General features: G+C 41.0%; 1 protein-coding gene across 1 annotated transcript in view; it reads right to left on the reverse strand.

Annotated features, from left to right (window-relative positions):
- The window catches only part of CNTNAP4 (contactin associated protein family member 4), a 334,655-nt gene that overhangs the window by 23,020 nt on the left and 298,219 nt on the right, over positions 1–13,416 (reverse strand). Inside the window, exon 18 of the mRNA XM_075828837.1 lies at positions 1,158–1,397. Coding sequence (XP_075684952.1) covers positions 1,158–1,397 — 240 coding nt within the window. The remainder of the gene's footprint in view (positions 1–1,157; positions 1,398–13,416) is intronic.

Consider the following 13,416-nt stretch of genomic DNA (forward strand, 5'->3'; position numbering starts at 1 on the left):
GCATTATCTAAAGGGGAGGGCTGTATGGTGTTATCTACAGGGGGGTCTGTATGGTGTTATCTACCGGGGGGCTGTCTGGCGTTAACTACAGGGGGAGGGCTGTATGGCATTATCTACAGGGGGGGCTATCTGGCGTTATCTAAAGGGGGCTCTATGCCATTATCTACAGGGGGAGGGCTGTATGGCGTTATCTACAGGGGGAGGGCTGTATGGCGTTATCTACAGCGAGGGCTGTATGGCGTTATCTACAGGGGGAGGGCTGTATGGCGTTATCTACAGGGGAGGGCTGTATGGCGTTATCTACAGGGGGCTGTATGGCAATATGTACAGGGGGATTGTATGGCATTATCTACAGGGGAGGACTGTATGGCGTTATCTACAAGGGGGCTCTATGAAGTTATCTACAGGGGGTTGTATGGCGTTATCTACTGGGGGGCTGTATGGCGTTATCTACAGGGGAGGCTGTATGGCATTATCTACAGGGGAGGGCTGTATGGCGTTATCTACAGGGGGGCTGTATGGCGTTATCTACAGGGGGGCTGTATGGCATTATCTACAGGGGAGGGCTGTATGGCGTTATCTACAAGGGGGCTGTATGAAGTCATCTACAGGGGGCTGTATGATGTTATCTACAGGGGGCTGTATGGTGCTATCTATAGGAGGTGCTGTGTGGCGGAATCTATAGGGAGGCACTATCTACAAGGGGGGGTTGTGTGATACCCAGGGGAGCGGGGGCCCCAGTCAAAAGTTTGCTATGGGGCCCAGTCTTTCCTAGTTACGCCCCTGGTCATGTCATATACTGTACAGTACAGATGTAGTCATCTTTGCCTTGACTTTTAACGCATTAAATAAACTGTGGTTAGATCTCTCATCTTGACTTTTTCAATAACTTTTCAACGGCTTTTGTTGAGTGATGTCACGCTGCAGCAAGTTATCAGAATCAAGTTAAAGCTGGCTACATCTGTACATATCCTATATATTTCATAAGATTTCCACTAGCATACATTTGGCAGGTTTATCTCTGGATACTGTTTTATACAGTATCCAAAAGTGTAGGTCTCAACGTCTTGCAGAGCTACAGCAAAGTCAATGTCGTATCAAATATATGGGTAATTTGTTTGCTCTTTAGGCATAGAAACGGCCTAGTTTAAACTCACCTTTCTTGCAAAATGCTCCAGTATATGCAGACAAACTGCAGTCACATGAAAACCCATTATACTTTTCAACACATTTTCCTCCATTGTGACATAAGTTCCCATAGCTACTGCAGTGTCCCGGGCACCCTGGCTTGATACCTGGTGTCACCTTTGCTCTTTCCTCCAAGTCAATAGGAATTCCATTTAACTTTAAGGAGCGTATACAACCCAAAAATCCTTTTTGTCTTGATGGTGTCCCACCTGTTTTGAAAGAAAACACAAAAAAAACAATAACTTACATGTTTAACTAATCCATGCACAAAATATTTATCTACAGATAGATTATTTCTCTACAGTTTTTAAGTATGATATTTAAAGGGGTTGTCCGAGCACAGGACGGTTTTTCATACTGATCAGTATATGATTGGTGGGGGTCCAACCCGGACGCCGCACAGATCAGCTGTTCCGGCTGCCTCTGTGCACCGGATGTTCTGCAGTGTTCAGTGCCGGAAGTAGATGGCTCCGTACACTGCACAACGGTCATGCTGCAGAACTGCAACTAGGCTTCTATTCACTTGAATAAGAGCAGAGATGCAATACTGCAGCATGGTCTCTATACTGTGACCGGAGCACATCCGCTGATTGAAGGCCACCGGAGCAGCTGATTGGTGCGGGGTCCTGGTGTCGGATGCTCACCGATCATATACTGTGGATAGGTCATCAGTATGAAAAACCGACCCGTGCCTAGACAACCCCTTTAAGTTACTAATTGTGATACCTTGTACATACAGTACTTTCTACATAACAATTTATTGTGAACACGGTTACCTCTAAGCTGTGCACTATGAAAACAAGAGTTAAAAATTCCACCCCACCCCCTGCAGAAAGCTACACCTGGTAGTAGGCTTGTTTACCTAATGAGAATGTGGATTTGAAGGAAAGCAGTCACGTCAAATATGCTGTCTATTCTATGTGTAGCATGTGCTAGAGAAGGAGAAGCTTAGCAGATTCATATATAGTTTTGTAAATAAAGATTCAGGACAACCTGTAATTTATTTATCCCTGCTTAACCGCTTCCCGACCGCCCACTGTATATTCACGTCGGCGCTTGCTGGGCTCTGTGCAGCGCCAACGTGAATTCATGGTGGGTGTTAAAAGCACGATCCGGGTGTCTCAGAGTAGTGCTGACACCCGGATCGCGCTGTTATCATCTGCCTCTGGTCCCGGAGATATGATCGGGACCTGATTAGTTCAGGTCCCGGTCATGTGATCGCAGGGAAAGTGTGTTGTAGCAACGAACTGGAAAGTGTGTTGCTATAACAAACTGGAAAGTTTGTTGCTACAACAAACTTTCCCGGGGACCGATTGCAGGTGCTGCAGTCGGTTATAAGGCAGAACCGGGGGCCATATATCAGCCCCCGTCTCTGCCATGCACGACAGCCTATGAGAACCAGCCGGATGCTGGTTCTCATAAGCTTTCTGTCAGTGTGACTCTCAGCGTCACACTGACAGTTTATAATACGTTACACTACCTAGATAGTGTAATGTATTATAGCAGCGATCAGTGCTGCCAGTCTTCAAGTAAAAAGTAAAAAGTAAAAAATAAAGTAATAAAAATGTTTTATAAAAGTGTAAAAACAAGTTATAAAAGTTACAAAAACAAAAAATGCTTTTTTTCCTATAATAAGTCTTTTATTATAGGAAAAAAATGAAAATGTTAAAAAAAAGTACACATATTTGCTATCACCGAGTTCGTAACGACCCAAACTGTAAAACTATAATATTATTTTTCCCGCACGGTGAACAGCGCAAAAAAAATAATTAAAAAACTATGTCAGAATCACTATTTTTTGGTCATCAACCTTCCCAAAATATAGAATAAAAAGTGATCAAAAAGTCGCATGCACCCCAAAATAGTACCAATAAAAACTACAACCCGTCTCGCAAAAAACAAGCCCTTACACCGCTTTTTTGACGGAAAAATAAAAAATTATGGCTCTCAGAATGTGGTGACACAAAAAATTAATAATTTTATCGAAAAGTGATTTTATTGCGCAATCGCCACAAAACATAAAAAACCTATATACATATGGTATAGCCGTAATCGTACCGACCCGCAGAATAAGGTAAAATGTCATTTATAGCGCACAGTGAACACTGTAAAAAAAAATTACAAAAAACATTGTCAGAATTTATGTTTCTTTGTCACTTTGCTTGCCCAAAAAATCTAATAAAAAGTAATAAAAAAAATCACATGTACCCTAAAATGGTACCAATGAAAAGTACAAATTCTCCCGCAACAAATAAGTCCTCACACAGCTCCGTTGGAGAAAAAATAAAAAAGTTCTGGCTCTCAGAATATGGCGATGCAAAATGTGCAGAGTGTTCCAAAAGCGGATAAGATTGGGCGCCATTTATCAGTGCGACACCGGCCACATATCTGCAAATTATTTATTTACCCCATTATTATACCCTCTTATTATGCCTGGATGTACTCTGCCCAGTTTACACATACCCCCACATTATAAATTGAAATACCAGCAAAACCCCAAACAGAACAGTTACCAAGCAAAATCTGCGCTCCAAAAGCCAAATGGCGCTCTCTCTCCCTTCTGAGCCCCACAGTGTGACCAAACACCAGCTTACGTCCACATATATGATATTTTATATCTGGGAGAACCTGCTCAACATTGTATGAGGTATTTGTCTTCAGTGGCACAAACTGGGCACAATATATTGTGCATTAAAATGGCATATCAGTGGAAAATGTTAATTTTCAATTTGCACCATCCGCTGCGTATTAACGCCTTCACGCACCATGTCGTGGTGCGAGGGGTTATATATGGAGCGGGCTCACGCGCTGCACCTGCTCCATATTCTGCAGGTGTCAGCTGTGTATTACAGCTGACACCCGGGACTAATGGACAGGAACAGCGATCGCGCTGTTACAGGAGTCTGTAAAATGACATTATACTGCAATACATTAGTACTGCAGTGTATTGTACCAGCGACCTAATGATCGCTCGTTCCAGTTCCCTAAAGGGACTTTTGGGAGGTTTCCACTGTTTTGGTACCTCAGGGGCTTTGCAAATGCGACGTGACACCCGAAAACCATTCCAGCTAAATTTGAGCTCCAAAAGCCAAATATTGTTCCTTCCCTTCTGAGTGCTGCCGTGGGTCCAAACAGCAGTTTATTACCACATATGGCGTATTGCTGTAATCAGGACAAATTGCTTTACAAATTTTGTGGTGATTTTTCTCCTTTATTCATTGTAAAAATTAAACATTTCTATGTTTTTTCAGAAAAAAGTAGATTTTCATTTTCACGGCCTAATTCCACTAAATTCAGCAAAAAAAGTGTAGTGTCAAAATGCTAACTATACCCCTAGAAAAACTCCTTGAGGGGTGTAGTCTTCAAAATGGGGTCAGTTTTGGGAGGATTCCACTGTTTTGCTTACTCCAGGGCGTTGCAAACGCGACTTGGCACTGAAAACCAATCCAGCAAAATCTGCGCTTCGAAATCCAAATGGCGCTCCTTCACCTTTTGAGCTCTGCCGTTGATCCAAACAGCAGTTTAGTACCACATATGGGGTATTGGCGTAATCGGGAGAAGTATCTTTACAAGTTTTGGGGTGCTTTTTAATCTTTATTCCTTGCAAATATCATTTTTTTTATATTTTTTCAGAAAAAAAGTAGATTTTCACTTTCACAGACAAACTCCAATAAATATAGCAAAAGACCTGTGGGGTCAAGATGCTGTTTTTGAACTCCTTGTTGGCTCCATGCATTTGGAGCAGTGCTCTGTACTGTTGATGCAGGGATTATCGTCCGATTTGGTTTTAGGCCTTCCCTGGTTGCAGTTGCATAATCCCACGTTTGACTGGAATACTGGGGAGCTTACCAAATGGGGTAATGAATGTTTGATGTCATGTTTTTCTGTTAATTCTATTTCTCCCCCTGAGGAGGTGAACACGCTACCTGAGTTTGTTCAGGACTTCGCTGATGTTTTCTCTAAGGAGGCCTCCGAAGTGTTACCTCCTCATAGAGAATACGATTGCACTATCGAATTGGTACCAGGAGCTAAGCTTCCTAAGGGTAGGATATTGAATCTTTCTTGTCCCGCCCTCTGTCTATTTATACCTGCCTTTCCTGTTCCTCCTTGCTTGTGATTCTTTCCGTGTGGTTTCCTGGCCCAGCTACAGCTCCTACTATTTGATCCTGCTCCATACTGACCCTGGCTTACTGACTACTCTCCTGCTCTGCGTTTGGTACCTCGTGCTCTCCTGGTTTGACTTGGCTCGTTCACCACTCTGGTTGCTCACGGTGTTGCCGTGGGCAACTGCCCCTTTCCCTTTGCTTTGTATTCCCTTGTATGTTTGTCTCGTGCACTTACTGAGCGTAGGGACCGCCGCCCAGTTGTACCCCGTCGCCTAGGGCGGGTCGTTGCAAGTAGGCAGGGACAGAGTGGCGGGTAGATTAGGGCTCACCTGTTCGTTTCCCTACCCCCGTCGTTACAAATAGGTCCTTTGTTCTGATCCTCTGATTGTCTTAGATTCACTAGGCAAATATGATTACGATTTAAATTATTGATCCCAACTAAGAATTTTATGAACATGGGTTGTTGTAATTTTTAATTAATGTACATATTTGTACTTTAAGCTGTTACTTTCGCTGCCAGTGTGTTGAAGTGGTGATGGTTGTCATCGTTGTCAAGCCTACCAGACTGTTAACCATACATGATTATCTCTGTTTAGTGGTAATAGGATGTAAAAGTATACAGATAATAAAGTATATAGCGATCTACAAGTAAGATGTCAGACCACAATGCTTCTTAACAGAAATGGAAGTGGAGGAAGTGTAATAAGTATCTTACTATGGCTTATTTAACTCTTAAGGAGGCCCTAGGCGAGGGGGAAAGTGAAGGATTTTTTGCTTCCTTTTTGGTGCTCCTCATGCACATGTCCTACTTTCTTACAAAACTTTGTCTCTCTGATTTATTTTAGACTGTTTTGCATGTTTTTAGAATTTCTGGGGCATTAGTAACTTAATATTTTAAGGGATTATCCAGAACATTTTTAAATCAACAGCAGGGCAGGGGATAGTGTAAAATAATAAACTGTCAGATACTCACCTCCCACTTCAGTGCTGAGGCCGGTCACTTGCCATTCATAGTAGCATCACCGATTAGGTCAGCGATTGGCTGCAGCGACAAGTGAGCGATGACTGGCACGTGACCACTGCAGGAGCTTCCAGGACCGGAGCCATAAAGAATGGGACTTCAAGAAGTAAGTATTGGCCTGTTTCATATTTTACACCATTCTATGTCCTGCCGCCGATTTAAGAAAGTCCCAGATAACCCCTTTAATGGACATATCTGAATATTCTAAATTTACTAATTAGGTTCAATACATTAGTTAACAGATCAACCAGCTGAAAGTCCATAAAAAGTGGATCCCATACTGATAAAGTCTAGCCACCGCTGAAGTACTGTAGAGTGTAATACTTTTTGGATTGACGGAGTTCAGGACTAACTATCTAGCCTATCTGTTCATTATGTGTTTGCTTATGATTAGGAAAGGATTCAACAAGCGGGACAATATTTAGGGTGTCTAGACCTGGTTTGCGTGCGATTTACAGTCTCCGATATATATTATAACCCTTTTACCTGTCTAATCAAATCAAAGATTATATTTTTTCTAATCCCATTAATAATGCCATGCATATTTCATCCTAGCTCTTTTAGGTTATACAGTAAACAAATGCATTCCTTTCTTAATATTTATGCGACTATTCCAGTATTTCAGTTGTGAAGTATTCATTTTGAGTCAGTTAATTAAATGTCACAGATTTAGCACTTCTAAGCCAAAGATTATTTGATTTGCCTTCTCGAGGATTTCCAGCTAAAAACTAGCACTCATCCCAACAAATTGAATTAATTTGAAAGAATGTCAATTAATTCTTTATTCCCCTGCTCAACATCTGGTGCATATAAAACATGGTTATATTTTATTAAACCAAATGAGCATTTGGTGCTTTTTTTTTCGTAAGAATAAAGCAAGGGAAATAAATGTTAAGATTAACATTGATATCCATAAGCTTAAAAAAAATAAAAACTTTGCACAATTAGGGCATGACCACACATGGCGGAATTCCTCCGCAACTGTCCGCATCGATGCCGCACAGAATCTGCGTTGCAGATTCTGCAGCGGATCTGCACAAAATGTGCAGTACATTGATGCGGACTAGCTGCTGCAGACTGCGGGAAAAGTGCTTCCCTTCTCCCTATCAGTGCAGGATAGAGAGAAGGGACAGCACTTTCCCTAGTGAAAGTAAACGATTTTCATACTTACCGGCCGTTGTCTTGGTGACGCGTCCCTCTTTCGGCATCCAGCCCGACCTCCCTGGATGACGCGCCAGTCCATGTGACCGCTGCAGCCTGTGCTTGGCCTGTGATTGGCTGCAGCCGTCACTTACACTGAAACGTCATCCTGGGAGGCCGGACTGGAGACAGACGAAGGGAGTTCTCGGTAAGTATGAACTTATATGTTTTTTTACAGATACATGTATATTGGGATCGGTAGTCACTGTCCCGGGTGCAGAAACAGTTACTGCCGATCGCTTAACTCTTTCAGCACCCTGGACAGTGACTATTTACAGACGTCTCCTAGCAACGCTCCCGTCATTACGGGAGCCCCATTGACTTCCTCAGTCTGGCTGTAGACCTAGAAATACCTAGGTCCAGCCAGAATGAAGAAATGTCAAGTTAAAAAAGCAAGACGCATCCGCAGCACACATGACATGTGCATGACAGCTGCGGACTTCATTGCGGAACTTAGAATCTCCATTGAAGTCAATGGAGAAATTCCGCCATGAGTCCGCCACTGCTCCGCAACAGACAGAGCATGCTGCGGACACCAAATTCCGCTCCGCAGCCTATGCTCCGCAGCGGAATTGTACGCATCGTGTAAACGAACACTGCTAAATTAAAGTGAAAGTCAATGGAGAAACGGCTCCGCTGCGGATTAACGCTGCGGAGTGTCCGCAGCGGAATTTAAGTGGAATTCCGCCATGTGTGAACCCGCCCTAACACAACCTGTGATGGGAAATGATGATATGTTACTGCTGCCAATCCAGCTTAAAACTGAAAAGCTGAGTCATGTCTGACAGTCTGGTTGCTAGGGATACACTGCCTAATAATCTTCTTAATGGGATTGTCAGTTAGCAATTCCTGAGCAACCAGGTCTGTCTCTGATTTCTCATCTTGAAGCAGTTTTGCATCTGAGCTGAAAGAGGAAGCAAGGACATTTGTCAGGACCCCGCTATCCTCTTTTACTGCTTTATTATCTGAACCTGTAAAAATAAATTGAAGTAGATAACTTCTTTAACCATTTTAAAGGATTTTACTACCATTAACATGATAGGTGATAAATGTTATACTGCTAGCTAGAGAGTCCCGAGTCCCCCATTATTTCTCACCAGCACAACAGGGGTGAGAAGGAGCATGTATGGAGGGGCAGCCACTGTGCTGCTTAATACAGACTCTATGGAAGTTATGGCATTGTTTCTTGCAGTAAAATATATATATTTTGTGCAATTGATTTCAATCTGATGCATCAGTTTTAAAATCAATTTTTTTAGAGATCTGGCTTTTATTTTGAGGATTCAAGTGATGTAGCTTTCTTTTTTGAAACAAAACAAATACAAACTGAGTATCAGTTTTCAGGCCATAAAAATTAATGAAATCCATTAAAAATACCAGTTTTTTTAATGTATTTTGGACAAGATATATAAACACTTACAAATAAATGCAAATATTAAAACAGCCTTAGGCCTAATACACATGGCAGTATAATGGCTTCAGAGTTGTATTAGGGCACCCATAGAAGTGAATGGGGCCTTTTATCTATCGAATGTTTCCAATTTCATACGGAGGTATACAGATGCTTTATTTTCCTGATAGATTCTGTACGACTTGGACAGGAAAAAATTGTGGCATGCTCTATCAGATACCATATGTAAGGAGCTTTTTTCTCCTCGAAACACTACTTCATGGGGAGGTTAGCTCCATACATACAGCACCTGACAATAATGTACAACAGTACACCAGTATGGCTCCATAGTATGCCTTGTGCATGCGGCTTTAGCCTTTAATGGGTTGCCCGCTTTTGGAAAATCTGTACTTATTAGGAATGTCCCTCAATAATAAGCAGATCACAAGTGTCCCTCTGCTGGTACCCCAGACATCATCTGTAATTTGTTTGGAAACCTGGCAACCTGCTGCCACAAGGGAAATTTTGCTTTACACAGTGCCCATTTAAATCAATGGGTTGTCTGTGTAATGTAGGACAGGACAGGTCTTTGTAGCCACTCTCCATTCTGGCCAAAAGATGAGGATCCTGAATCGGGGACCCCCCTCTATTATCTCAGAATTCCCTTATAGGGTATATGAAATGGACTTTCAAAACTGGACATCCCCTTTAGAGTTATGAAGTACTACTAATAAATTAATAAATCAATCTGTCCTCAATTGTTTATTGACACTTAAACACATTCTGAAAGGAAACAGACATGTCAAAATTCCCAACCATTTCAAACTGATTTAATATATTTTAATTCATTCTGACAACTAATCATGAAACTATGTGACAGAGGGAGGCAATGAAAATTTTTGATATTTTTCCATGAGAAATGATAAATTTAATCCGTATTAATGATAAGTTTTATAAAAACAGAATATTTCCCTTTCTATCTTCTTAGGAATCAGTTCATATAATTGTTACACGTGTTTTATAAAAAAAAATCTTAACAAAGCACAAATAGTCTTTGTGTTACTATAATATGTTTTCATAAATCCACAGGGAAAAAAGGATCTATCAAATGTAGCAGTTTGTAGAGAATGTTCCTATATGGTTTTCAACAGCACTCTGGTATAATATGTTTAATAGCAATTTTTTTATAGTTTTTTTTAACATAGTATTTTAAAACTATTATCATTAGGCTGCAACAGACTTTCCCACCTTTTATCTTCTAAAATAAGTGGCACTTGACTGCTGGTAGAAAAAAAATCTAACTTACAGTTCTGAAGTCCAACCTTTAAAAATGAGAGGGATTACAAGCCCCTAGGAGTTAATGTATCAGAAAGTATCTCTGGCATCTTAAATCTGGCAGCATCACATGTTTTCTACATCTAGTAACATTTATTTTTTTTAAATACTATTATTTCATTGTGAATTTTCTTTTTCTCAAAATCTTTTGCAATCCTTATTTTACAGGGTTTATAAATGAACCAAAAGTTGAAATACCAGGCAAATGTATTCCTCTCAGTGTAATAATGGAAGCTTATTAAATTTGATATCAAGTACATTGCTTGTCTATTGATAGTCACAGAAAATCAGTTCTTAAATTATGTTATCTGATAAATGTTTTTAACCCTTCAATTTGAATATTTTTTAAATGTTAAAAACTTAAATTCAGGGTTTAGTTTGGTTGAGAAACATTCATAATCTGATCCATGGCAAAAAAAAAAAGGGTGGGTTTAGTGGCAGACACAGGGAGCCAGAGCATGGGGCCATCAAATGAGTGAAATAGGAGTCCAGAGCTAAATAGTTGTCTCTGTTATATTCAAAGACAAAAAATCTCATCTGTTTGTTAAGACAGTGATCCCCAACCACCGGGCCGCGGACCAATACTGGGCCGTGGATCATTTGGTACCGGGCCGCGGTATCTGGTATCCACCCCAGTGGTCGCAGGGAATTCCGTCTGAAAAACCGCAACAAATTGTGGTGCAGTTTTTGACCCGGAATTTCCGCTGCAGAAAACTGTTGAGCATTCTGACAGCCTGCTAGCAGGCCGGACTCCTGGGATGACATTTTATCCCAGGAGACCGCTGCAACCTCTCGTTGGCTGCAGCAGCAGTCACATGGGAGGAAGCGCCGTCCCAGGAGGCCGGCCCTCTGACGTCATCCAGGACGGCCTCCCGGGATAACGTTTCATCCCATGTGACTGCCGCTACAGCCGGTGATTGGCTGCAGCAGTCACATGGGATGAATAGTCATTCCAGGAGTCCAGCCTGGCAGAAGAAACAGACTATGAGTAAGTATAAGTTTGGTTTTTTCTGAGTTGCGTTTTTTGCTGCGAAATCGCTACGATACCGCCAAAATAAGCGCAACAAATGCTAATTGTTGTGGGTTTTACCTCCCCATTGAATTCAATGGGGAAAACTCGCAACAATTAACAGCGTTTACGCAAATACAATTGACATGCTGCGGAATAAAACTCTGTACCGCATGTCAATTTGTGAGCGTTTTTTCCGCTCAGTATCCATTACATACATTTATGCTGCGTGTGGATGGGATTCTCCGAAACACCCTCCTCACCCTCGTTGGTCCATGGAAAAATAATTGTCTTGCATGAAACTGGTCCTTGGTTAAAACAAACTTTTGGGGACCGCTCTGTTAAGAAACAGTTTCTAAATGAAGAATTTTATTATGCTTTTATTATCAATTTGTTCTTGACATGATCATACCTTCAAGATATTATATAATTTTTTATTTCTATCTGTTGTTCAATATTTACAGATATAGATTTTAGGTGGGTATATGGCCTAAAAGTTTATACCACATTGACTAAATATATTGCAGAATATGCTAAGATTAAATTAGCATGCAAATTTAGTAGGTCAGTGATAAGAGATGAGTGTATGTTTTCACCCAATTCAAATTTTGCAGATTTGGCCAATTAGCCAGGGATTAGGATTAGGATGCATTATTGAATAGATATGAGATAAACTTTTGGTGAAATTATGAAAAAATAAATAGGTAAGTCAATCGACCATTAGAATATATGGCATAGGTATATCATATCAAATTAAATAACAGTGTGCATAATATAAGTGTAAGACAATTGTTGAAAAAGAAGACTACAGTGTATGATAGAAGTATGTGATAAGGGCTTAAATATCAAATGTACTAAACTGTGCATATATAAGAATTGATTAATGAAATAAAGTGTAAAACGCTTGATATAGCGTTTCTTTAACACATATTTTGACACTGCAGGATATGGTAGCATGACTCTAAAAGTATAGTATAATTAAAAAATTATTTAAAGGGAACCTTTCACTTTAAAATGCAGTCCAATTTGCTGGCAGCAAGGCCGGCCTTAGGTTGGATGGCGCCCTGTGCGGGACTCTCTATTGCCGCCCCCTACACAAACCAAAAATTAACCACATATATAGACACGCTGGAACATATGTACTGTACATACATAAAGACAGATATTTAGACATACAGGCAAATATACATACACACATCTGGAATATATACATACAGGTAAATATATAGACGTACAGACACATATACACAGACAGGGACATATACAAATACATAAAAGGCACATATATACAAGCACAAAGACACATTCACAAGCAGACCCACACAGGCACATATATACCCAGTACAGATAATCTCGTAGATTTGACGTGCAGCCCTATGTAACACCACAGATAACACACAGTAATAACTGAGTACAGATAATGTAGTAGATGTAGCCTGCAGTCCTATGTAACACCACAGATAACACAGTGATAACTCTCTGAGTACAGATAATGTAGTAGATGTTACCTGCAGTCCTATGTAAAACCACATATAAAACACAGTGATAACTCTCTGAATACAGATAATGCAGTAAATGTTACCTGAAGTCCCTTGTAACACCGCTGATAACACAGTGATAACTCTCTGAGTACAGATAATGTCGTAGATGATAACTATACCCACAGACACATATAAACACACACAAAGAGGCATATATATAAGGGCAGCAGAGTATATAAGGGGCAGGAGGGTTTATAAGGGGCAGCAGAGTATATAAGGGGCAGCAGAGTATATAGGGGGAAGCAGGGTAAATAAGGGGCAGCAGGATATATAGGGGCCTCAGGGTATATAGGGGCAGCAGGGTATATAGGAGGCAGCAGGATATATAGGGGGTAGCAGTATATATGGGACAGCAGGATATATATGGGGCAGCAGGATATATAGAATGCAGCAGGATATATAGGGGCAGCAGGAACTATAGGGGGCAGCAGGATATATAGGGGCAGCAAGATATATAGTGGCAGCAGGATATATATGAGGCGGCAGGATATATAGGGGCAGCAGGATATATAGGGGGTATCAGGATATATAGGAGGCAGCAGCATATATAGGGGGCAGCAGAGTATATAAGGGGCAGCAGGGTATATAGGGGCAGAAGGTTATATAAGGGGAGCAGGTTATATAAG

The sequence above is a fragment of the Rhinoderma darwinii genome, chromosome 1 (assembly GCF_050947455.1).
Source record: "Rhinoderma darwinii isolate aRhiDar2 chromosome 1, aRhiDar2.hap1, whole genome shotgun sequence".
NCBI lineage: Eukaryota > Metazoa > Chordata > Amphibia > Anura > Rhinodermatidae > Rhinoderma > Rhinoderma darwinii.